Here is a 27119-nt window from a genome sequence, read left to right on the forward strand (position 1 = left end):
CCAGAACCGTTCACTTCTTTCCTAACTTATATTTTACTTCACTCTTCAGTCTCAACTGTACTTCAGCAAAATCCTGCATATGTGGTCTACTGTTCTCTTTCCCAGAGGATCTCGTTAGCTGGGACATATCATGTTGCTACTGTGCCTGAGAAGGCCTGAGTCGATGTTCAGAGAACATACCTATACCTGGAACATCTCAGAGCTGCAGGCCAGGTAAAGAATAGCCTGGATAAAATTTATTGAAAAGCTCTTCCATATATTGATTACTTTTTCCAGGTGTTAGTTATTTTTTTCTCTAGGGTAATAGTCAGACAATAGCTTTTTAAAGTAATTTCCTGCCATTACAAATTCCTTTGTTGAACTAATTTTCCCTGCAAGGGTAGAATTCAAGGCTGATAATGTTTGGCTTATACTTTGCACTTTTTCTTGATACATTTAATAGATGAGCAGGCCCAGCAGTAGCCTGAGTTCATCGAAAGGTCTGTAAGTTATATTCAGATATTTTGGTGTCAACAAAACTCAAAGTGTGGTTTACTCCAGTTCTTTTACCCCTAATCCTTAAATCTATAGATATTTGAAAGTAAACTTAATTCATATGTTTCCCATTCATTTGCCCTTAGCTCTTTATAGCTGGGGGAGGAGGCCGGGGAAGGGAGGAAGGTATTGTCTTAGGAACTGGCTTCCTTCTTCACTACCACAGACAGATCATTCATTAGCCACAGACCCAACTCTTTGGCAGAAGTCCAACCCTATATCCTTTCCAGTTTCCTTTTAATTGACGCTCCAACCTCAGCAAGCATCAGAGACAGCTGCCAAGGAAAGTAAGTGGAAAAAAGCTGCATTTTCTATCATGGAAGTACAGAATCCCAGAATCTTAAACTTGGGAAGGGATTCTAAAGATCATTTTGTCCACATACCATGTGATGCTTAAATCACCTGAACAACATCCTGGCAAATTCCCTTTCAGTCTCTGCTTGAGCATCTCCAGTGATAGGACTTCAGCAGCAGACCAAGACCCTGGGGTCTTCAGCTGTAGCAAAGACGTGAAGAACCAAGTCTTCTGTTGTTTTCAAGTTAAATCTGCCCAGTCCCTTCCTTTATTCTGCAGGATTCAAACACCTTCCTCTTTGTGCAACTCGCGTTCTCTTCCAAGAGGACCTCACTCTCCCCCGTGACTTCAGTCTCTGCCATACACAGGTCATTTCCAAATCTGCACTTGGTGGTCCGCCTTCCCGTGGGACATCACACTCTGCATTTGACACATGGAACTTGAACAGATTGAAACAAACTCATTACATTAACTCCTCTTCTAAATCTTGTTACTCATCTCGTGTTTCCATTAATGGCAAGTTACGTTGAAAAGCGACTCTTTCTGCCACACCCCGCTCCCCCCGCCCCACAGTTAGTTGACAAGTCCTATCAGATATTCCTCCAAAGTCACCCCAGAGTCTGCTCCAGCCTCCTCACCACATCTTCCTCCACACTGCCGCCTCAGTTACCTTTCTAGAATTGCCGAAGTTCTGGTGACCCCTTGCGACATTCCTTCCTCAGACACTGCCTGTGAGTGAAGTGTTCCTCGGTCTTCTGGGTGTCTGTGGGGTCCTTTTCTCACTGGCCTCGGGACACCTTGTTCACAGACCGATGGTTTCTCTCATCGCATTGTTTGGTTACTATTTATTTACTTGTTTATTTTTCCAGTGGTCTGTGAGTCCATGAAGGGCAACAGCCATTTTTTGTCATCTTTTTCTTCAGAACTTAGCGTCGTGTCCAGCATTTCGTGCGCATTCAGTAAATGTTTATTGAGAAGTGGCACACAGGCTTTCACATCAGGCTCAGTCTCCTGTGACCAGTCTTCAACTCATCTACAGTCGTTTTTACAGTTTTATCTGATTTGGCAAGTGCACAGCAAAGCAAGCAGTTTAGCTATTGTCCTTGCTTATTAGGGTTGCCCAAGCCTATGTTGACTTTTTTTGTTAGTTTCATTATACTCTACACTTCCACATGATTCTTACCTGGCCATTGTGTGACTAAGCTAAGATTTAAAATTATCTTAATTTTTTATACACAAAACGCATGATCCTTACATGTATTTCTAATGAATTCCATCTTGTTTAACTCAATGCGAAACCAAGATGGGCTCCGGGGAAGCCACAATACCGAGCATTTGAGGATCATTGAATGGGTATATCAGGATTTAATAAAATGTTGGTATATACGTTTTGAATTGGGGTGCCAAAGTTTGTGTTATCAACCCACAGCTGCTTTGGAAGTTATACTCTGGGTAATGTCAGTAACAAAATCATTGAATTTTTTAGAGCAGGAAATTTTAACCATGCTGTAACCACGCTCGGAGAGGACATTCGAATCTTAAGGTGAAGACAGGTATTTAAATACAGGTATTTAATACATGACACATGCGGCGGCAGAGGGGAAGGGCAGGTAGCAATAATGGCTACTGAAATGACGTCCGTGCCCAGGGATGGAGAAACAGGAAAACAATGAAGCGTGCCTGATGGAGAGAGAGTTCTGTGACAAAGGATCTCGTGAGAAAACTGGTTAGGGGCTAGAACTGGCTGCGAGTGGGGGGCGGCATAGGACAAAACTCACCTATGAAGGGGGGGCGGGTGTTGATTTGTTCCGTGCTGGCTGCATTCTAGACATCCAGAGTTCCCCAGGGGTCATTGTGTTAGTCGTGCTTAGATAAAGTGGGGAAGACAACCTTTTCTGAGCGCCCGGAATGATTGTCCCAGACCCTTACATGTGGTTTCAGGTCTTGGGGACAGCAAGGATGGGTTTCTGGTCTCCCCGTCCTCCCCTTATCTGCATTCTTCTAAGTCATGTAGGAAGATGGCTAGCTAAAGAGAAGCAGTGAGATGACTGGCAATTCGCTACAATATTGTCAACTTCACTTTTTTTTTTTTCTGTCTGTTTGATTCTGAATCCAAGCTACCGAGTTTGTCCCCAAACTGCCTGCCCCTTTAAGGGTACCGGCCAACCTCCCTGAACCCATTTATACCTGTCCTCAAGGTGAGGCTTCCCCAGGATGTCTCTAATATCCCTCCTGCTAATGTGTGGCTAACACACGACTCCAGCCAGACCTGCCAAGACCCCTCTAAACTGACCTCGAGGACATTCCAGGACTGAGTGTCCACTCAGCCCTCATTTCTCTGTCAAAACACTATTTATCCCCTGAGTCCACTCAAGCATCAGCTTTCCCTTTACATCACAGGAATCGATGATGCTCCTTTTCTTTGAGCCTCTTTTCTCCAAACGAACCTTGATTACAGCTTCCATTACACTGTGCTGGCAGTTGGTTGTCACATTTCTCTGGAACTGAATGTTCTTCGAGGGGGGAAGAACATGGTCGTAGCCTCGTCCGGTTCAGTACCTGGCGCATCGGTCTCAGAAAACGTTTTTTGAATGGGTGAATGAATTTCTCTCATATTTCCTTGCTCTTTCAGTCTGCGACACTCCCTGGAAAGGAAATAAGATTATTTCCTCTAAGCGAACTTAGGTTGGTACCTATGGTCACCCTTTAAGTTTCTACATTTCATGCCGTAGTCCTTCAGTGAGCCATATTAAAACTTTATAGCATCCTTGGTTTATAATTTTCAGGATCAGTCTTCTCCTTTTGAATAGCAGAACTATATCTACTGGCCTCCAAGTGTCCAGCATAATGACTTGTCCAAGTTCACAGGGCTAGTGAGTGGACTAGCGGGGAGCAGAATACCGAGGTGGCTGTCCCCACAGCACTTAGTGTACCCAGGGCCTCGCTCCATTGAGATTTGTGGACGTCTAGTTAAAGAGATGTGTTTAAATGTGAATCGTCACTATATTTCACCAAATATATTTCATTAGGCCACTAATACATATTCCTGGCATTTTAGATTCTTTTCATTTTCTTCTCTGCAAGGATGATTCTTTTCCTATATATTCATATCCACATCCAGGGAATGAGCATGCATTTAATAATGTATGTAATTAAGATAAGTTTTAACCTAGGTGCAAGGAGTAGCTCTGATTGGTGGAAATGTTTCTCCTTAAATACAGCCCCTTTCATCCTTATCAAGTACATCAGTTTTTGTGATCCGGAATGTATCTAATCATCCTGTACACCCCAGTGCAGCCGCCCGCGTTACTGCTGTCTACACGTGTAAGGATAAAAAGACTGATGTTGATAAACGGTCCTTTCTGTACCAACCCCTCTGCAGTCACCACGTACACAACACAGTGTCTTTCTTGCTCTCTCTTTCTCATACCAGTTTAACCTGAAAAGAGCCACTCTTTTTCTGAATGTCTTGCTTCTAATAGATGCAGATACATGAGCCACCTAGAAGAGGAGACTGGACCAAATTTTCTCTGCTTTTATTATTCTGTGAAAGCAGTTTACCGTGATTTAAGAGTTTAGTCAGAATAGAATTCTCCGTTCAACAATCTTTTTATATTTCTCTACTGAGTGTCACGAGTGGGGAACTTATAGTTTTGGGTTTTTGTGTGTGTGCGTGTGGGAATTAATGAAGTTGGCCATGGAAATACATAGCACAATGCCTGCCACATTGTCAGCCTAATAAATGTAAGTCCCCTAAAATTGGACAGGACAGACAGCTATAGCTCATGATTTTAATTTATTGTCATATAACATGCAACAAGTTAGTGTCAAACTCTGTCTAAAGCTTCAAGGAAAAATGCCCTGTGGAAATTTTATATTTTTAGTAGCACTGAATTTTTATATACTCCTACAGTAAAAAGCTAATGAAATTCCTTTAAAGCTTATATAAAATGATGTAAGGTAGTTATCCTTTGACATAGAGTTCAAATCTTCCTTAAATATTTTTAAGCATTTCCCCTCAGTTGCACCTATTCAAAAGAACTTTGCTTAAACTCAGAATTTGACTGCTAATATTCACACATATGGCAAATATGAACTAATCAGACCACAGATATTTTGCTGCATTCCATGGTGTCTCATTTATTTGTTTAATTTGCAGCTATAGCAACTAGATTCCACCACTTTAGGCTTTTACACAGAGACCTACAGTCTGATCAGCTTGGTTGAAGTTTGGCACTCAGCACTATATTCAATTGAAGACATATGCACACAATTCACTTACCACATTTTTTAAGCTGGTTTTCACACAGGGCAGATATGTAATATTTGCATAAAATATGAAAAGAAACCTTCTGGAAGGATAGTAGGCTATTAAAAGATGTCATGACCTTCTTTTCTATAACGTTTCAAATCTTAAAGTTTCCTTGGCATGCTTTTCAAAAGCCCATCTGACTTTGAAGCAGCCTGTCTCTCCGCAGAAAGCTCACTCCAGCAATGACTAATGGATTGACCTGGTGCCATGCTAGTGCTGCTCTACGCATGCTGCTCTGCACAAGACGAGCCTTTGGAAATGACCTTGAAACAGAGTGTTGCCAAATTAATGAAATATGGGCCTTCAAGAAATGCCATTTCAGAAGCAGCTTGCAGAAGGATATTCGCAGCATTGTCAAAGCTCGGCCCCTTAATTTGGTATTGGTTCACCAAGAATGCTTCGCATGTATGAGGAAAGATGCGCCCTCTTGCTTTTATTAGCTGGACTTTGTAACAGGTTGGAAAAATTAGGTAATGGAGAAAATTGGCATTCTACTGTTGTTTCTCTTAGGTGTTTTCAAATTTTTGCTGACGGAAAGGAAGAAGCTCGAAGGGTCCAATTTTTAAAAAGGAGATTAGAGCTTAAAATGAAGGGTAAGCTGCACATGCACATGGGGGTGAGGTGAATTTAGTAGATAAAGAAAAGATGGTAGGAAAAAGTACCTCTCTGTACTCACTCAGTTAATATGATTCCAGCTCACCAGATGGAGGGTTCAGGAGGGTAACGTTTCTTTATCACACCCATATAGTAATCTGTCGTAGTCATTTAAGAAAGCTCGTTGATGTCAATGTCAGCTGTTGTGATATGTTTTTCCGTCATCCTGAGTGATGTGTTTGTATCAGTATACAATGTCTCCTTTTGATTACACTTCTCACGCTGATCATGTTGGCTGACATTTCAGGATCTGGATAATGAAGCTGTGCTTTAACCTTATTTGGTAGTCAGTGATCAGGCTTCTGGATTGGCATGACTTTGGGACATCCCCCTCAGCTTCCCTTCTTGTGACCTTGCTTTCTCAGTTGTGGGGAAGCTGAGACAGGCCAAGGTCAGAGCACTCAAAGTGGGATGTTGGAAGAACATTGGGAAGCAAGTCATATTCTGTTCATTTATTCTTAATTAATTGTCTTAAGACAGCTCTCAGATTTTTATATGAAATCAGATTCAATACTTATTTAAAAGAAGAAGAGAAAGACCATTCAACCCCGTCTAGAACTCTCTGAGAGTTCTAGACCTCTGGCCATTCTTATTTTTTTAAATGCTGATAATCCTCACTGAGCAATCCTGGAAAATATACATCTATAAGATCCGGGTAACACACTGTCAACTTTCCAGAACATTCTTTCTTACTTCATCTGGGATTTTTCAATAAGTAATTTGATATTTCTGTAAGTTTATACTGGAATCACTAAAATGAAGGAATTTTTTCCTTATAAGCTCTAGCCTTCCAGTCTCATCATTTTGTAGAGTTACATAAGCCATGCAATTAAGCTGAAAGTCTAAATTATAGAATATAGTTGTTGCAAAACTGTTCACATTTTATACAGTAACTTACCTTAAAACCAGGACCATATTTGCAAAACAGTTTTTGCATACAGTAACTTATATTGAAATCAAGCTTGGTGAGGCTAAGTGTCATATGCTAAATTATTTGCTTGTGAATTTTTTTTTTTCCAATTGCCTGTATATGATAAGTTTGTATGAAATTTTCTGGCAAAGGAAGCTCAAAAGATGCCATCATCTTACCCCCTTTTCTTTATCTGTATTTAGGGTGCTTTGCTTTAAAGTACATTGCCACACCTTTTTTTTTTTTTCACTTTTAAATGCTTTTAAGTGGAGAATACATTTTCCCAAATAACCCTCATCCTTTGTTTAGATCTCTCTCATTAAAATGACTGATTTTAATGTTTTTATTAAAATAATTATTAAATAAAAAATGGATTAAAAAAAAAAGACTGAAGAAGGAATAAGAAAATGGGAGAGAAATGTAGTGCAGAACATCAACCATAAGGAGCACCATGACTTTTGGTACTGAATATTGTAGATTACAGGAACCAAGAGACAGAATAAAAAGAGAAGCCCCGAGCCAGCGGACTTTTGACACCCTACGAACCCTTCTGTCCTTGCCATCCTGCTAACTTCAGCACTGAGCACTGCCTTTCTCTCCCAGATGATATTTTCATTTATCTTTCAGTAAACATTTTAGACATGAGGAGAGCTTATCATTATTTGAGATAGCCAGACAATACCTTCACCTTTAAGCTGTCACAGTCTCAGCATCCAAATTCTTAGAATCGTATGAGATTATTTATGCACATACGAATAGAATGTAAAACATTTTCTTATGAAAAACTCCATTCTGCATTTCCACACGGCTCCCCTCAATTGAACAGGGACCTACTGTCCAAAGCTACAAGTAGATACTTTCGCAACCTTTATTTTAACATGCTGGCATTTCGTCCTATTTGCTTTCATATCTTATCATTGCAAAATACCTCCCAAACATTTTCTGTGTACCTTCACATATATTTATACTAGAGTACATGGTCAAAAGAAATATGATCCTGTATTAATCAGGGTTCTCCAGAGAATCAGAATTAGTGAAATATGAATACATAATAAGGAATTAGTATACGTGATTATGGAGGCTGAGAAGTCCCAAGATCTGCAGTTGACAAGCTGGAGCCCCACGAGACCTGATTATATAGTTTCAGTCCAAGTCGTAAGGCCTAAGAACCAGAAGAGCCAAAGTTGTAGGTTCTAGTCTAAGTCTTGAGTCCAAAGGCAGAAGAATGATGTCCCAGCGTGTAGAAAGTCAAAGTAAATTCTCCCTAACTCAGCCTTTTATTCTTCTCAGGCCTTTAGTATGCCCACCCCCATCAGGGAAAGCAGTCCGCTTTACTCAACTCAGCCTACTGATCCAGAGGTCAATCTCATCTAGAAACACCCTCACAGACATACCCAGAATAATGCTTAACCAGATACTTGGGCACCCTGTAGTCCAGTCAAGTTGACACATAAAATTAATCATGATAGATCTCTGTTAAAAACTCTCCTTTTCCTGTGAGAACAGCTTCATTGGTAGAGGTCCGAATAATGCTTTCCTCTTTCCATACCATTAAAGTTGCCCTTCTGTTGGTCATCCCTGCCCTCGCACTCAGGGGTTCTGATTGATTCAGTCTGGGATGGGTCCCATGCTCCATCTGTATTTTTTTTTTTTGAACGCTCCCTCACGTGATTCTGAGGCAGAGCCAACCTTGAGAAACCTTGACTTCATTGGACACTAGGCTTCCATTGGATCAGTGAAAGCGGTTAATAGAAGAACCTAAGAGGAAAATCACCTTGGTCATGGCTGGAACTGAGCTGAATGGAGGGTACGACAAAGAGATAAACCTGGGTAAACATGGATAACCAGGCTAACATCCATTATGGGCTGGTTACAAGGTGACGACATCTCTCCCTTGATTTCTGCTGGGATAAAATACTGGCATCAACCAAAGATTCTAGGAAAAACATATCAATATTAACATTTCTTAGAAGATTAAAAACAATATGTGTCAATTATTATTAATTCTTGAAAATATGGAGTTAAATTGTCTGTAACTAATTAGATTTGGTGATTAACAGGGGATAAAAGTTTCCTTTGAATTATATGAAAAAAATATATAAATCTTTATATAGCTCATTTCCTACAGAAAGGATTTTTGCTTGATGGTGGGTTTTTTTAAAGTTTTATTTTATTTTCTTGGATTCCAATACTTTTCCATAAATCCTATAAACAGAATTACAATGGAATGAGTCACAGTCTTAACACTTGTTTGGAGCTGCTTCTGCCCATATAGTTTGGAATATAGGGGATTTTTTTAAAAACATGAGAAGGGAAAAGAAAGGAAGGGAACGGAAGAGAAGGAAAAGAGGGAAGGAGGGAGGCAAGGAAGGAAGGAGAAAGAGGGAGAAAGGAAAGAAAGAAGGGAGGAAAGGCGGGAGGAAAGCAGGAAGGGCGCAGCGCATTTTACATTGGATTACATTTCTTTAACTTAATGACAGTGTAAAGGTAAAACTTTTATAGTATCTCATTGGTATGTTGTATGAAATACAAATCAGTTTGGATTTCAGAAGTTTATGAGCTAGTCATTGCGACCTGGAAACATATTTCCCCACAGAAATTTTGTTATATAAGTGGTAATTAATTTTTGAAGCAAGCTCATAAACTCTCCTCGTTGTGTTTCGAAGCTGAATGATTGTGCATTTTCAGTGATAAATAGTAGACTATACTGCTGAAAACTTGTAGATCTAAGGAACATAAAAGCAATAACATCAATTGTCGAGTCGCTTAAACTTCTCACTTGAATGCTGGAGCTGGAGGGAAAGCACATTTGATTTGAGCTGTTTGAGGATGTTCAAAACATCAGATGATGCTTGAGTGCACCAGTCAAAGGAGCAGACACCATTCTGTCCTAAGGGTCTCTGCAGCCACATACGTGCTTTAAGTTGGGCACAAAAAAGCAACACACTTGGACCGTATTAAAAAGTCATCAGTAGAAATGCCTCCTTTCCTTTCTATAACAAATATTGATGAAGCACATACTGTGTGTGACATGCTCCTTCCACTGACGCTGGAAGGAAGGCAGAAAAAAACTCCTCCTCGTGGAGCTTATAATCTAGTGGGAGAAACAATCAAATAACCAACTATAGATGACCTATGTTTCATCCATTTTTATGAAAAATTATTATATGAATATTAAAGTTGGTACATATTTACAAGGAATAATGATGACTCATATAGAATGCACTTAAGGATGGGGAGGACAAAAATCTTTGTGAAATACCTGCCATGGGCCAGTCACTTACTTTATCAGAGTGACCCTGGGGGTTAGAGATCATTATTACCATTTCTCGGATGTGGAGCTGAGACTCAGAGATGTTAAGAGACGTGTCAAAGATGGAAGACACTCTGCGGCAGAGCCTGGGTACACACCAAGCCTGTCCAGCTCCATGCACTTTTTGCCTAGCTGCCTGTTCTGCAAAATCACTCCGGAGATATTGTCTATTATTTTGCTCAATATTTTTGTATAAGGATCCATGCAATGATCTCCTCCTCGAATTTAGAAATGGAAACAGTGCTCTCTCTCTGGATGCTGGCGTGTTCCTTTTCGTTAACGCGAGCTGTTTCTGCTTCTGCTCTGAGACCACGTTAGTACTGTCACGCCATTGCCAGCTCAGCAGTGGATTCCAGCAGAGTTTCTTCTCCTTTCCCACCATATATTTTTGTCTGATTCTTCATTCTGTGTTGATTTCTACTACTCTTGATTGTTTTATTGCGAGCTGCCTTGCCTTTTCGAGAAATAGAATATACATTACACAGATAGAAAAGAAATAGATATGACATGTGGAATTCCTTCATGTTCTCTTTCTGTATACTCCGCATGATCTAGAACAGCGTCTTGCACTCAGGATGAACAATAAGGATTAATTGATTATCAATTGATTAATATCAGCAATTCTGAACGACAGTTCTGGTTATTTTGAAGAGGACCAATAAGTTATTGGCTCCTACTTTGTATGTTAGCTTCACCATAAGACTTGCTATTTTCCTTTTCCTTAATAGAAATTTATCTTGCGTTTTCTTCTGTTGCTCATGCATGGAATGCACAGGCAGCGTGCATCATGCTCCTCCATCTTGTTGTGCTGAGCACTTTACTATAGTGTCTACATAATTCTCACAACCCTGTTATTATTCCATTTGACAGAAGGAGAAACCGAGGGTTAAAGAACTTAAATGGTTAGTGGAAGAAGCAAGGAAATAACCTTTCTTCTGGTAATTCAGCAATAGATGGAAGAAAAGATTAGGGAAAGAAAAAAATATTGTTTAAGAGAAATAAAGTACTTCAGGTATAATCAGTAAAATGCAGAAGAGGGCTGGGGAGAATTGCAAGTGACTTACAAGGGAAGGATCCTTTCTGTCAATCTCCTACTCTGATGACCAGGAGGGAGAAGTCACATGCAAATGGATATTTTTTTTATATATGAGATATTCTCAACAGGAGATTATAACTTTGAGGGAGAGAGCGCCGTACTTAGAAATTTCTTTAATCCTCATATTTATTTGGATAATTTCAAGCTATACAGTTAATGTATGGACAGAAAACTAAAGGTCTTTTTCCTTCTGGGCCCTTGTTTTCCCGTGAACCTCCCGTCCTCACTAACCCCAGGATACCCGGAAAATGTGGGTGTGTGCTCGGTCCTTCCTCCACCCCTTGGCAGGTGAATCCCAGCACACGGCCAGTCAATACTGCCACCAGCAGCAGTATCCATGGCTCTCAGGGCACATCTGCAGCTCTCCAGAGCAGAAGGAGAGAGAAGCAGAGTCCTCTCTGCCTCTTTATATTGGAGAGAAGGAGACCTACATCAGGAGTGATGCCCAGGACGTGAGCCTCCCCTAGGGAACAGGGGGCATAGTATGAGATTAACCCATTCATCAGGTATTTGCTCATCAAATATTTACTTAACACTTTGTGCCCGGACAGTTCTGGGTACTGATTTTGTTCCTTTTGAGCAATCAAAGGAGAAAAAATTAGAGCTCCGAGCAAGGGTGGAGGAGGGAAGAGCTACAGTCACCAGTTTTTCAGAGCTGAAATTGGAAGTCTAGAGCGGATGCAGTGATTTGGGGAGAATTTCCATTAATGCTGAATTTAGAGAATTCAGAATAATTGGGTATAATCTGGAAGTGGCAAAGCTGAGGGCAACGTTGGAACTATGGTTACAGAGTATTCCAGAAGAAGGCAGGGTCAGTAACGAGCTGGGCCACGCAGAGGTCTGATCAGACAAGGACACCAACTGGCACGGGTACTGAGGAGAGGCAAAAAAGGACAAGGGTCAAACCAGTCGCAAAAAGAGGACCCTGCCTGAAAAAGTAAAAAAGCAATTTAAAAAAAAATCCCATTTTGTGGCGTTTTCTTAGGTAAGGAAAGATGGGTCATGTTATCATTCCATCGAGCAGATTGAGGAACAGCATTTGAGGGACAGATAATTTTCTCCTTCCCAGCCTCACCTCCATTTTCTCCTGGTGAAAGAGGTGGTATTTCTGACTTATGCCCTTAGCAGAGTCAGAAGTTTCCCGGCTACATGATAATGGCCTTTGCTGTTCTTTCTACCACTTGACGTACCACCATCCAGAATAATTCTATATTGTCTTGAATGATAAATCATAGGAGACTATGCAGAAAAATGATAAAAAAACAAGTGACTTGTTTTGCTCCTTTCTCAAAAGGGCGGGAAAAGATACTTTAATCCTTCCCTTTTGTGACTTCTCATTTGTCAGCACATCAGAAGCAACAAAAGCAAAAATAACAAAAACATGATTTGACTGATTGGAAAGCTGCATGATTTAGATTCTGTGTCTTTCTTAAAATTTTTTTGAAATCTGATTTAGCTTTTTGAGAGCCTTCAGAAATATCTGCGGGCATGCAGTTGAGATAAGCCATTTGTTTTTGTGAGGATTCAAAAGAGAACTGTATTTTAGAAAATAGATAAAATTGGACTTGAGCTGGAGAAAGAATTCTCTGACCAGTGGTTATTTAAACACATTGGACTGTGGGCTCCAGTTCCAACTGTTTCTCAAGATAAATATGCATGTAGTAACCAGGACAGGCATTTTCAGAAGTTGCTGCAAAGTTGGTATTCTAATGACATCTTTGGAGGTATGAGAGTGCAGATGAGATATAAATGCTTCTCAGTTCTTTCTCATAATTTCTCTAATCTTTCTGGCAATAAAAAAAAAAAAGGAAAGGAAAAACTCTTCAGGATTATAAAATGTTATTGAATTTGTAGCAGTCGTCATGGTTACCTACATAGTTTCATTGCTTTATTAATGTGTAATTCCCTTTATTTCTGGAAATATCATTATAGTGAAACATAATAGTCTGCAGCCTCTTAGTGAGTTTCATCGTGTATCTCAGAGACTCTGACAGTGGCCTTGATGAATGTGTGTGTGGTTTCTGGGCCACCTGTGTGCTGTTGATCCAGTAACTAGGACATCATTGTTTAGGAAAAGACAACCTGAAGTTAATGACTCTTGAGAATCCCAAAAAACTTCAGATACTTCCTTAAAGAAAAGTGCTTATTTTTTCCTAGAGAAAAATGATCCAGAGCTGCGTCTTTTTCTAACTAAAATAATTTAGGTTTTCTGTCATTAAATTTTTTAAAAAGAATTATTTTTACTTACTAAAGTCATTGTGAGGCTTTCAGGAAATTTTTTTCTGATCAATTCTTTTAAATATAATCTTTCCTAAATTTGTTTTTTTGTATCATAAAAAGATTTTTGTGAGACACTGTTAATAGAGATTTTGAGAGTTTTTCTAAGAGTATAATACTACTACTCAAGTTGAAATTAAGTAAAGTTATTCAATAAATTAATTATCTTTCAGGCTAATAACTAATAGATAATAACTAATAACTAATAGGCACTTCTAGTGGGTCCCCACATTATTTCTCTTCTTCCTGGGGACTCACCAGACTACATTTTCCAGCATCCAGTTAGATCTGACCATAGGACTTTCAGGATGGTGGCATGTGAATGGAAGTTATAAAATCACTTCCAGGTCTGGCGCATAAGTACCTCCCACGTAATCCTTCCACCCCTTGTTTCCAGGCTGGTCCCTTGGTCTGGCCCTTGGATAACTGGGCAGAGCAGAGCCTCGCTGCTGACCAGGATCACCTACTGTTATGGAAAAGAGACAAGCCCTTTGAAATATGAGGGTCGTGTGCTGTATTGGCTTATGTCGTTACCCTAACATGCTTCTCATCCACATTTCTTCTAAGTGGACATATAATCCTTGGGGAAAAGTCCATGTTTTTCATCCACAAGTTTTTCCTATAGCTTCTTTCACAGTTCTTAGAAGCAAACTAGCATTGTAAATCCCAGGGCCCTTGATCCCAGGGTCCCGTAGTAACTTAGCTGTTTGATAAGAGCTGGAGACCTGAATAGCTACAGCAGGAATAGATAATTGAAAAAATATCGTGGAGGTACACGGGGGGGAAAAATTTTAATAATTTCTTCAATTAAAAAATAAATTTAAAAAAATAAAGAGGGAAAAATTTTTTTTTAAGTTACAGACCTTTGTGACTCATGTGCACAGGGAACCAAAAAAAAATGGAATTAACTTTTCTGGATACTTGTATGTGCCAAGTTCAGTGTCCACTCCTCTAACATACATTATTTATTCTCTATAATAAATCTTCTTGGAAACTTCATTATTCTCATTTTACAGAGTTTTAAAGTGCTACATAGTTTTAATAATTTCTTCATAGCTAGGTCATATAGCAAGGGAAGGTTCAAATAAAAGTTTGCCTGGAACCACATCCAGCCAAGCTTTCTACTTCGGTGCTTTTCGTGATACACTTTCAGTGAACTAACATCGGTTGATCATCATGCTCCAAGGCAGAATGATATGATAGCTAGTAATAATTGGAAACATATGCACAGAACATTTGGTTATCTGTGATGTCGAGAATCGAAACTCTCATTAGAGTTTTAGAAAATTATAATACTGACTTTGTTGAGTTTTACCTTTTATCTTAATTAAGATATCAGAACAGCTGTTGTAACAGATACCAAAATCACAGTCGTTTAAAACTGATGGTCTGGAGGTTGGCAGGCCAGCTCTTCCTCATAAGGTCAAGTAGGGCCCCAGGCTCTTTCCTCTGGTTGCCTCAAGATCCTCTTGGGTTGTTCTTCATCTACATGGTGGCAGATGGCTTATTGCATCACATTGCCATTTAAGCCATTAAGCAGAGGGTACAGATAAAAGCATGACCCAGAAATTGCACACATTACTCTTGCTTGAAAAGTTGCATAGTTTTGTGGCCACCTGCAAGAGAGTCAGAATATGTCATCTTTAAATGCTTAGCCTTGTGCCAATACATGTATTCTCATAGAAGAAAGGGACAAGAGAGATCGTGGGACAGATATCAGCCTTTGCCACAACCTCTATTTCTTCCCATTTTTGATAAATATTATAATGAGAAAGACTCAAAACAGCAGGATCAGAAAAGGGAAGAAAATGAATCAGGGAAACTAAGCAATTCAGAAATTAAATATCTCCTTTCTCCTTAATCTCTTCCAGCACATATGCTAAAAGAATTGAGAATTAGTGCCTTACTCTAAAGGGCCTGAAAATAGGCTGTAACTATTAGATCAAGCATTCTCTGAATAAAATTAGTGTAACAACTTGAGGACATATGAACAAAGATTAGATATTAAATCATATTACATAATTAGAATTTCATTAGATTTGACACGTGGTTAAATTATAAAACAAAACCTCATCTGGTAGAGACGTTTACTGAGGTCTATATAAGTATAATAATAAGATGCCTGGAGTTTGCTTTAAAATACTACAAGAAAAAAATGAGAGAGGGGTTGATGAATAGATAAAATTAGATTGGGAAAATGTTCTGAATTGTTAAAATTAGCTGAAACTAGATGATAGGTTCATGGGGTTCATTATACTATTCTTTCTACTTTTAGGTACGTATGAAATACTCCATGCCATAATAAAAAAACTAAATAAATACTTGTTCCAGAAACAAACAACAGTTTTTGGCAGTGCCCTGATGTTCGTATGAGTTCATTTCTGGACTCCAATTAAGTGGATTCTTACATTTCCAAGTGTATTGTTATTTATTCTACATGCATACAACTGGAAAAACTAATTTCATCTAAAGAATTCATTAATAATTTCCTTTTGAACCAATTAGACAAAATTTTGGTGAGTGCCCGTTCCATGTAGTGATGCAAAATATGCAAAAAGGAGTCAGATAAGGCTCCTGACCACTAGACTTAAAGTCTAATCAGGCAGATAAGACAGTCTCTCAAATAAATCTAATTTAAGAGACATATACAAAAAGGCTTAATTGTTAGGAAATCACATCAGATTGGAAAGATCAGAAAGTTTCCTGCATCAGATATCATAAGCTTTAAAGAAAGGGTAGGCTTTTGACAGACGCAAGTAGTGGGGAGAGTGGTCTGGGCAAGGACCCACCAAGAGAAAGTCTCCAAACCAGAGACTACGAGATGGTTTCCTGGTGACAGGAAGGAGAGATATCCAGTTGACTGTATCCGAATGTCCCATTAAAGGAAGTAGGGGAGTAAAGAGGACCTGAATGAGAAATTCTTACTCTTTACAGGGACATGTTATTTTTGAGACACTGGCGAGACTCAAGATCTGGTGTCCGTCTCCTGATACGGTGGTGCTGGAGCACAGAGGGACGCTGGAATGAGTAGTCAGCGGAATGAACTATCATTGAATCTGTAGTTAGATGATGAGCTTACTACTGAAGAAAGTAAAGATATTTTCAAGCCAGTTTTATCAGAGTAGAGGAAGGAAGTTATGACATCATTGTAAAAATGAATGGTTTCAGTTGACGTTAAAGACAGTATGAGTCCCTGGCGTGACAAAGATATTCCTCTCTTACTTGCTCCACTGAATTCTCAGCACTCCTTACTCTCACGGGGCCCACTTACCTCTAGTCTCTCCTCTCTCCTTCAGACTAAGCTTCTCCAAAGAGTCGTCTGCACAGAATGTCTCCACTACCCAAATTCCGTTCACTCATTAACTCAGCTGAATCCGAATCCTGCTTTATCCGTCCACTAAAACTGTGTTCAGTTTAACCTGGATGGTTCACGGTGACTTCCATGTTGACCAGTTCACTGGACACTTTTTATTCCTCTCTTCTCTTGATGTTGAGCAATATTCTTCTGAACTAACCACTTCTCCTTTTTGGAATTCCCCCTTCTTGGCCTCTGCTTTTCGCCTGGCTGCTGCTTCTCATTTGCTTCACAGACTCTCCCTGTCCTGAACCTTTGCATTTTGTGGTAAAAGCTGGGCTTTCTCTTCTTCCTACAGTCTCTCCTGGAGGAGATTTTCTTGTTCTGTGGTTTCACCTAACAAAGTCAACAGAGCTCTCACATTTATATCTCATTTGAGTTCTAGACCTACCTAATTACCTCCGCTAGAATTCCTCACAGATATTTCATATGCAGCACATTCAAAACTGCAATTTGGACTCCCGCCTCCCTCCCTGTTCTCCATCTCAGTAAATATCACCACCATCCACCTTGCCGCTCAGGCCCATAAAGTGAACCATTTCATTTGCAAAAAGGTCCACAGGACAATTCCACTAGGAAGCCCAAGCAAATACCGCTTCATTATGAAATGCCCTAGACTTTTCCCTAAAGTAGCTGAAGTGTGTAAGCTGTAAAAATAAAGCTTTCCCACATAACTTCATTGTAACACAGCAGTTTGATTTAGTGCTAGCTGGAAATTTAAATTTGTGGTTGGCTTTAAGCTATGTATTTTAAAGGATTTTGTGGTCTGCTTGTCCTGAGCAGCCAAGCTCTCTGAGCCAGAGCACATTTGGTTACAGTCAGGACTGGCCCCAGGGAGTTCCTTAATTAGAGGGGACCCCATCTCTTCAATGGAAGAGACGCAGATGCCACTCTTCTTTCCACTGGTTTAGGAGTCCACAGCTCATGGACCTCCCCGCCGCCCTTTATTTTACCTGGAGTGCTAAAAAACATTAACCCTAATTTGCCTCTTTGGAGCTCAGGACACTTTCCTTTCTACCCCAGTAGGTCTCCAGATGATGGAATTAAAGCAGGCTTGCGTTTTATCCATGTTTTTGTTCTCGGTGGAAAGGCACAATAATTTGGTGGAAAGAGAATCTGCCTCTAGTTCCACCTTAGGAACTAGCAAGTTAATCGTAAATCTGATTAGTAGATTTGTTCTCACCTCCCCCTCCACATAGAACACACCACAATAACTAACACTACTTGAATATTTACTTTGCGCCACTGTCTTAATGCTCTGCATGAACTCATCCAATCCTCATGACAGCCTATGACTCAGTTGTTATTTTCATCAGTATTTAACAGATGAGGAAGCTGAGGCAAAGGAAGTTAATTAATTGCTCAGAGACACTCAGGGTTTAAATTCAGGTTATCCAGTTACAGTTTTCACCCTCTTAACCACTCAGTTATACCTAGTTACTCAGAAACTACCTCTGAATTACTTTTTCCCATTCATATTGAGTCATTGATGTAAGATGTACCATCAATTTAATTTAATAACAGCTTCGAGGAATAAAATAAGCACCAAATCAAGTATAGTCAGAGTAGGGCTATCTTTCAAAATTCTAGCCAGTGTTTTCTCCTTGTTCCTCAAGTATTTTGTTTGTTTGTTTGTTTGTTTGTTTGTTTGTTTGTTTTACCTCATATTCCTCAGGCTTTTAGCTTCAGGGACAAACTAATTGCACAAAGCAAAGAAAGAGGGACATTCTTGGCTGTTGACTTCTAAAATTGATTCCATTCATAAAGGATAGTCAGGAGCCAAGATTGGTTTTTGTTTTGTTTCCTTAATTACAAGACAGAACTTTTTAAAAGATAAATTCAAAAAACATGTCTTCAGGGCTTACTTTACATATCAAGAGCCAAAGCCTGACAGTTTAGTAGAGTTGGGAAGAATGAAGGGTGATGTCTGAGAAGCTTCTTGACTCATAGGAGATAACATTTTAACCTTTGGCAGAAGAAGAATCTGAAGTTGAAATGCTGAAGGACCCCAAGAAGGTACTTCATGTCCTGATGCCCCTGGAGATGGGAGATAATAGATCCCAGAAGCATTTGGGGAACTCCCAAAGTACAGGGGACCTGGATCTGATTCTAATCATCACTGGAGGAGAGGACACGCCAAATAGGGAAACCGTGCAGCAACCTGACAGTGGGGTGAAAAGCAGCACAGGCTGGTTGAGATGTCTGGGCTACATGGAAAACATTTTAAAATTCCCTGTGTCCCCAGGGGCTGCCCTGGGAGGGGATCAGAAGGGCCTCGGTGACCTGCAGAAGGGAGGCCATCAGCAGCTTTGACGTGGATTCCATGTGCTGGAGGCCGTGGAAACAGAAGCAAGGTCAGCAGCACAAGCAGTGCGGGTCAGCGTCCCCAGCAAAGCTCAGCAGCTCAGGGGACTCATGGGCCTGATGTCACTTCCCTGATGCCATGGCATCTACGGGCCTTCCTTGAATTTAGGTACAACCAGGAAAAAGAGGAGGGCGGGCAGAACGCTAATTTGACTGTGTTTAAATTCTAAATTTGACTGTGAAATAACTGAACACGATTGAGTTTCCCTGGAAGTGGCTGTAGTTTAAGTAGCAAAGTTACTCAAGGTCACGTAGCTGGAGAGGCCTGCAGCCAGGAGTCTAGCCCAGGCAGTCTGACTGCACGGCCCACTCTGAACCGCTGTCTGTGCTGAATCATTCTCTACCATCTCCACGCTTCCCACAGCTAAATGGAATGGTGGCTCACGACCTAAGTTAAATTACATTATACAAAGGTAAAGGGTGATGGTGCGGTGTACCCTGTGACTCTACACATCCATGTTAAGATGCATGCGCATTTCAGTAACACTAAAACATCTTCAACTGGGTATATTCTCTTCTCTCCATCTGCCACCACCTGATCCATGTCTTACTTGGACGATAGCAGATGCCTCCACATTGGAGGGGTTAGCCTTTGCCTGTATAGTTAGGACCAAGAGAACTAGGACCAATGAATAGAAGCTTTAAAGAGACAGAATTCCATGAAGAATCAGAGAGAACTTCCTCGTAGCCTCAGATATCGCAGGGTAGAAGGAGCCTCCTTGGGTGGCACCAAATGCCATGTCCCTTGACTTGTTAGAGCATCGTCCCGATCTGACTACTAAGCCATGACCTTATGGAGGGGAATTCAGTAGAGAACATACGGCTGCATGGTACAGCTTTTAAGGTCCCTTCCAACTTCAAAATCCTGTCATTCTGGGATGGAGGTTGTAAACTCCAGATTGCTGTGTGTTGAAAGCATGGGAAAAGAGGACATGGAAGCAATGGCCATCGACTAGTTTTTTGGAGATGGTTACCACTGATGGAAACAGAGCTTTATAATATTATAAGGTAAAATCGAGGGAAGATTTTAACACTGGGAAGAACTGAGCAGATTTGTATGTAGAAGGTAAGGGATTGGTAAAAAAGGAAAAATTTAAAGTTCTATTCCTGTATCCATTGCTACATAACATTCTACCCCAAAACTTGGTTTCTTTAAATAACAACCATTGTACTGTCTCAGGCTTATGTAGGTCTGGAATTGAGGCTGGGTGATTTTTCTATTCACATGGTATCAACAGAGGCCACTCAGTGGTCTTCAGCTGGCAGGGCCTTATGTCTTGGTGGAGGTGGCTGAGGGGCTGTGTTCAACTGGGGCTGTTGATCAGGGCACCAACGTATGGCCTCATCGTTCCCTCAGGGTATCATCAGGATAGTGCAGCTTCTTACATGTTGGCTCATAGCTACCAGAGAAGTGTTTCAAGAGGTTCAGGGCAAAACCATGAGGCTTCCTGAGGCCTAACCTCACAAGTGGAAGCAGCACTTTCATTTAATCCTACTGGTCAGTCAAGTCCCTAAAGCTAGGTCAGATTCAAGAAGAAAGGAATGTGGTGTCACCTCTCAATGAGAGGATTAGCAAAGAATTTGCAGGTGTGCTTGATCTCCCACAGAGACAGTTGAGGGAACAAGATTCTGAAGGAAGTTAAGGAGTCTAAATTGAGAGCAAAGATAAAAGGATTATCTTTAGAATGGTGGAGGAACTTGTCTGCCCTAGAGATAAGAACAAAGAGAAAGGGGTCTGGGGCGTGGTGATAGAAATTCTGAGATGAGGAGAGAAAGTGCAAGGAGTTGTTTTCAGAGAGTTCAAGTAATTTAAGGCTATCTAGTAGAAGGGTGAAAATTATTGTACCCACCCACTGTCCGTATATCTTACCTCCAAGTGTTTCTTCATTCTGATAATAGTATATCTTCACTCCAATGGCATCTAGGGCTGTGGGGAAGCTATACTAGTCTCCTGGAAAATGAACCCAACGGTGGCCTCATTCTTAGTCCACGTTTAAGGGATTGAGCAGAACAACCACGAACGGAGGTTGAGTCTCAAAACACGAAATCCGCTTTCTGTAAATTATCTGGATAATCTCTTCCAAGCCTCTTCTGGATAAAAGACAGAGGGTGACATTGGCAGGTTTTCAAAGCTGCAGTTGTCGTAACTTGACTCCTATCGTTTGCACAGAGCCTTTGCCTAGGGTCGCTTGATATAGGTCTGCTTTGTATATTCTTTTAATAAGTATCTTTAGAATTTTTCTAATGAATTATAAAAGAATTGATCGGCCGGAGGAGATGAAAATGAAGGTGAGATTGAGCCAAAGCGAAGTATAAAACAGGCTTTATTAGGGTCTGCCGGCGAGGCTCACAGGTCCCAAGGAAAGGGGCCAGGGAAGTCGCACGTGTCTGGGGTGTAGGCGTGGTTTTTAAAGGTTCTGGCCCAGGATGCCGGTGGGGTTACAGGGCGGGGACTTTTCCGTTTGGTCGATCTCAGGATGTCAGTGGGGTTAGAGGGCGGGGACTTCTCTGTTTGGCTGATCTCACCGCCGGGAAGCCTCTGCTGTAACTTTGGTCTGAGCCATCAGCCTTCTTAGATATAGAGCCCCCTTCCCGCTGGCGTAATGGCGCCATGAGCAACCGAACAGGAATGTTGCTCTTCGGCATTGTGTCCCATTCTTTTCACATTATGATGAGTGATGGCTGCACGAATCCATTACCTTTGGTCCATCAGTGTTTTCCGTTGTCGATGTGAAGTGCACAGATTGGATTTCTTTCACTGTAGCTGAATTTGGAATGTGACATTTTGCCAAGTCAAAATCTCACTTACCCAAACAACACACGTGGATTTTGCAGTTGTTTTCTTTATAAAATAGTGTATGTCTGTGGTGCCATTGATTAGTGTAATATTGCATTTAATGTGCTGTTGCAATACCCTAGGACATGCATGAGTTCTTTCAGCCAGCAGTTAACGATTCCCCAAACTAAAATTTTTAATAAAATACAGATCGCAGGGCGAAAAAAAAAAAAAATCAACGCGAGAACTTACGGATAGCAAAAGTGCTTGAGGAATCAACCTTTTTCATGGTTGCCAATGGAAACACAATGTAATTGTTATATAATTTCATTCCTCTTAAATCATTCGATACTATCTATAGCTATAGATTTATTAAATCTGGGTTTTTCGATGACCCAGCGATCTGTGTTGTCCCACTGCTCCTCTTTTTACTTTTAAATTTTCATTTGCCCTAGTGTTGGTGTAAGTGGTATCATCAGATCCAAACGTCGGTGAAGGCGACATAACCACACGTGTGACATGGCTTAAGCTGCAAAAATTAAAGTCGAATTCTTCCCTGTCTGTTGTAAATAGCTAGCAGGCAACTTTTTTAAAACGCAGTGCTGATACAACTCTAGCGTGGGGTCATTCTGGACCTATTTTAAGTAACCACTTCTTTTTTTTCAGTCTTTAACCATCATATTTTTCCTGTTTTAAAAATCTGGAATCGTTTTTCTAAATCAATTAACCCATGTAACATTTAACCGAATAAAAATATTCTCGATACAATTTATTCAGTTTTGTAAATGAAGACGCTACTGCAGCTTGCACACAGAGGTCCTGACTCCACTCTCCTTTATTTCAGACTCCAGGGGTAGTGTTGTTTTCAAACATCTGTTTGAAAAGAGAAACACAGATGAATTTTTGTTTTTTTGTTTTTTTTTTTTTAGTGTAAACCTACCTTAACCTTAGAGCAGATTTAAAATATAGAAAATAACATTTCTCCTTGTAATCCCCTAAAATTTTTAAGATCCTCAGGAAAGCAAAAGTGTCAAAACAAAATGAAAAAGTATGGTGCTTGTTAATGGAAAGGGAATGTTTCTGTAACCAAGCTTTATGAGTCAGCATTTTGATATAAATAATTTACAGCTATAATCAGTCGATCATTAAGTTCAAGCATGCAGAAAACCATTTTATGGTCTTTGCTAATAGTGCTAATAGAGACCGATTCAAATGGGCTAGGCCACTGATCTTAATATGCCTTCAGGTCCAACTGGTGTTGATGTTTACCGTTGAGATAAAGACGAGGATATTTCTCTTATATTTTGATGTTTTTAGGTCTGGGTATATTTGTATGATTCTGTCAAATAAATGTCAATTAATATTGACACTTAACAATTAAGTTAGGGGACAGGATCTCTGTAGCGGGTGGTTGTCTGTGTTTAAAAACCATACGGCAAAGGGGCAGGGTTCATGAAGGCATAAACCATAGTATAAACTCAGGAGGCATTTGGGGGGGGGGAGCGCCCCCTTACTCAATATGAGTCATGTGGTGTAAAGGTTGTATTGAAACAAGCGGGGGAAACTGCCACTACCTGCCAGATTCACTTCTGTTGTGAAGAATGCAGTTTTTTTTTTCTTTTTTGCCCAAGTCGCAACAACCTAAGATTTAGATTCCATCCCGTGACTATCCTTTCCCTAAAACCACCAGATAGAATACCTCCTATGTCCCAATTATACAGCCCTCTTGTGTTTTTCTGGTGTTTGTTTTCCCATAGTTGCAAATAAAAAGTATATTTTTAGTTTCAGAATTTTCCTTTCCATTAAAAAAAACTCCCTGAAGACTTGTGGCACCACTGTTATTTCCGTTAATGTCATCGCTTCCATAGCAGCAAGCTAAGACTGGGTATGAAACTGTGTTTACAAAAAAAAGCAGTTATCTAAGTGAGCATTATAGCTACATGTAGCAAAGTTTCAGTTTTAGATTTCTTATAACCATTACACCACACACACACACACACACACACACACGCACGCGCATGCACACAAACGCACACGTGCACGCGCACACACACACCTTCCAATTTGTGTTATAAACAGTGTAATCGGCTAGACTCTCCTGGCACAGAGCTGAGGTGTGAATAGTTCTTTGGGGTTTTATAGTGGAATGAAAGCTCAGGAAACTCATGTTCTGAGCCACGGACGGTGCATTCTTCCCTGCTCTCAATTCCGAATGGGAGTAGAATAAAACATAAATGAGTTTGTACTGATGTTTAATCCTGAGGGTGGATTTAAGAGGGGGAGGAAAAAAAAAAAAAACAGAGGAAACAAAGAAAAGAAATTCCCAGGTTTTCACAGCTCATTTTAAGCATAAACTTAACCATATTTATTTTGACTGGAAGGTGTTTTCCTCTTAGAATGTCAGTGGATAGAGACATGCCTTTAATTTAGGACATTTCAGATTTGCTTTGCCATCTTCTAGGTCAGAGACTTCAGTGGCCGCTCTATAGAGAAAGGAAAAGGTCTGTATGAATGGTGATCTCTAATTAGATCTGACTCGGTGTAAAATGAGACGAGAATGACATCTAGAGAAAGCGTGCTAGGGAATGCACTGCCGAGTTTTAATCTTCATATGAATAGGGTTGGTCTTCTCAAACGTTGAATGCGGCTTGGCATTACCAGTTTTCTCTGAAAAAAAGAATTCCAAAACCCTTCCGATGGACCTGGTCCATATTCAGTTGTGCAGATAAAAGCTAGCTAGGAAATACAATTAATATTTTCCCCGCAGCATTTTCAAGCAACATTCTTTATTATAATAATCTAATTCAGCAACTTTTGGCCACAGAACTTTGTAGCCATTGCGCAGAAATATAAGCAGAGGAGCCTGGGCCTCTTCCTCCCTTGCTGCTGCCGAGAGCTGATGGTTGTGTGGAGAACACAGCCATGAATCCACTGCAGAATAGATGGATACGAATAAAAGAAGCAAAGGGGCACACGTGCAGCCGCCAGCCATGTTACATAATCAGGGGCAGGAAGGGTCAGTGATGTAAGGTCTCGTTAGAAGTACAAGGCTTAATCCTTGTGAACCATTTGGAGGAACGGAAGGCTATCATTTAGTGAGGAGGAAGAATAATGTGCTTCCAGTACATCCAGCAAAATAGTGACATCATAAAATTGAGCAACACTGCAGATATTAAAGATTAAACTCCTCATATTTATACTGCCTAACGGCAAGCCCGTAAAATTGTCTGATCTTACATGCACCAATCAAAAGCCTTTCTAAAGCATTGTAGATCTTTCCCTAGCTATTCTAAAATTCGGTTTCTTTATCTGGAGCACGATCACCTAGGATCCATAAAAAAAAAAAAGAAAAAAAAAAACCTCCCATGTTATAATTCCAACAGAAGTCAGGAAGCTGAAGAAAGAGGGTCTGTGGACCAGCACCACCAAGGGTCACACACTGCCGAAGCAGATGATACGGATACGGCCAGCCAGCCCCAGAGGAGAAGGTGCAGAGGGACCATGTCCTCCAGAGCCTGGTGTGGCAGGGCACCTGAGCCTCTCTCTGCACTTGGATAACTCTGTGTTAGTCTGGAGGTTTGAAACCACTCCTCCGCCTCGCTGATGCTGGAATAAAGAAAATGCAGCTCTTGCTTTAACCATTTAATAAGAAGCAACTGTATATAGTTCTGATCCATTTACTAATGACTGAATTTATTAAGCATCTATTTTTTGTACATATTGAATCGGATACTAAAATTATGGTCCCCCTTATTTCATTGGTGAGCAGACTAATAGCCCCAAAGGAGTCCGTGTCCTCCTCCTTGTAGCCTGTGACTGTGTTATGTTTCACGGCAGAGTGGGAATTAAGATTGTAGGTGGAATCAGCTAACTTTAAGGTAAGGAGATTATCCAGGAGATCACAAGGGTCCTTAAAATATGGAAGAGGAAAGTGGAAGAGATATCGTCAGATAGATGTGATGTAAGCAAGACTCGTCCAGCCGTTGCTGGCCCTGAACATGGACGAAGGAGCCACTAGCCAAGGAATACGGGCCCCCTGGGGAAGGCAAGAACATGGATTCTCCCCTAGAGCCTTCAGGGGGACTCAGCCCGACAGCATCTTGATTTTAACTGTAAGATGGTAAAGCTGTGTTGTTTTATGATAGCACATTTGTGGTAATTTGTTAGAGTGGCCCCAGAAAACTAACACAATCATACTGTTGGTTTTCTTTAAATAGTGTCAGAAATCACCAAGTTCGTTTGCCTATTTTCTTTTGGTCACTTCACGCTCAAGCACGCCCCTTCCAGGAGGGCAGGGCCCCGCCTGTATGTTCATTGCTTTATCCCAGGATCTGGGAGCAGAACTGGGAATACATTGGTGCCCAGTACGTGCTTCCTAAGTGTCAAGTGAATAAATGTACGTGAATAAATGATTAGAAATCCTGCTTCTCTCTAGAGCCTTCAGCAAGACAAGTTCCTAGGAAATAAGCAAGGGAAAATGAAGAGTAGTGTGACCCACAGGGTGAATAGATATAAAGAGCATGGTAAAGTTTCAGAAAGTATCAAAGCAATTAGGATTTAAACCTTTTGTGTGCTTGAAGGGGCCCCGTGATACAGAAGGATGCAGGACTGTAGAAGGAGCTCTTACACAGGAAGACCAGTAGTGTTCAATCACAGAAAAATGTTAAATTCATTTTTTAGGTTGACTTACCATAGTGCCGCAAATCAGTTTTTATCAGGAGACAATAAAAAAAGGAAATTAACCTATAGCAGTCGATATAGTGAGAAAACTGGACATCGCAGAGAAACTGGGTAGAGCATTTACTGTGAACTAAAATCAATATGGCAGAAATGTATATCCTGCTAAGGCTTTCACTGCTTTTGCCTGTAAATATTAACAAACAGTTTTCCACATCCGTTACATTACAAAGAAGAAAAACCTTACATTTTGAAACTCTCACAAAATAAAAGCCAAGGTGTTTTATGTATTTTTCTGTGTTGCTCATTTTCTTCATCGCTGGTTTGCAGGCACATTTTTAACACTATCTTTATTTGCTTTTTGATGCATTGCTCATTAACAAATGTTAATTAAGCATTTTGCACATGTGAATTTATTTAATTGTACCTGTGAGGCAGTTACCATATATCCCCATTTTTATGGATGAGTAAACTGAGTCTTCGTGAAAGTTAAGTGACTTGCCTAAGGTCAGGCAGTGAGTTAGTGGTGGAGCGTGGATTTAAGCCCAGGCATTGT

General features: G+C 40.4%; 1 protein-coding gene across 3 annotated transcripts in view; it reads left to right on the forward strand.

Moving 5' to 3' along the window:
* Positions 1-27119, forward strand: part of AIG1 (androgen induced 1) — a 201318-nt gene that overhangs the window by 82418 nt on the left and 91781 nt on the right. Inside the window, exon 4 of one of the 3 annotated variants that reach the window (XM_016119575.2) lies at positions 5293-25230. The exons of the other annotated variants lie outside the window; for them this stretch is intronic. Coding sequence (XP_015975061.1) covers positions 5293-5331 — 39 coding nt within the window. The 3' untranslated portion in view covers positions 5332-25230. Of the gene's footprint in view, positions 1-5292; positions 25231-27119 lie in introns of those variants that run through there. 3 annotated transcript variants of the gene reach the window in all.

Source organism: Rousettus aegyptiacus, unplaced genomic scaffold (genome assembly GCF_014176215.1).
Source record: "Rousettus aegyptiacus isolate mRouAeg1 unplaced genomic scaffold, mRouAeg1.p scaffold_m13_p_1, whole genome shotgun sequence".
NCBI classification, from domain to species: domain Eukaryota; kingdom Metazoa; phylum Chordata; class Mammalia; order Chiroptera; family Pteropodidae; genus Rousettus; species Rousettus aegyptiacus.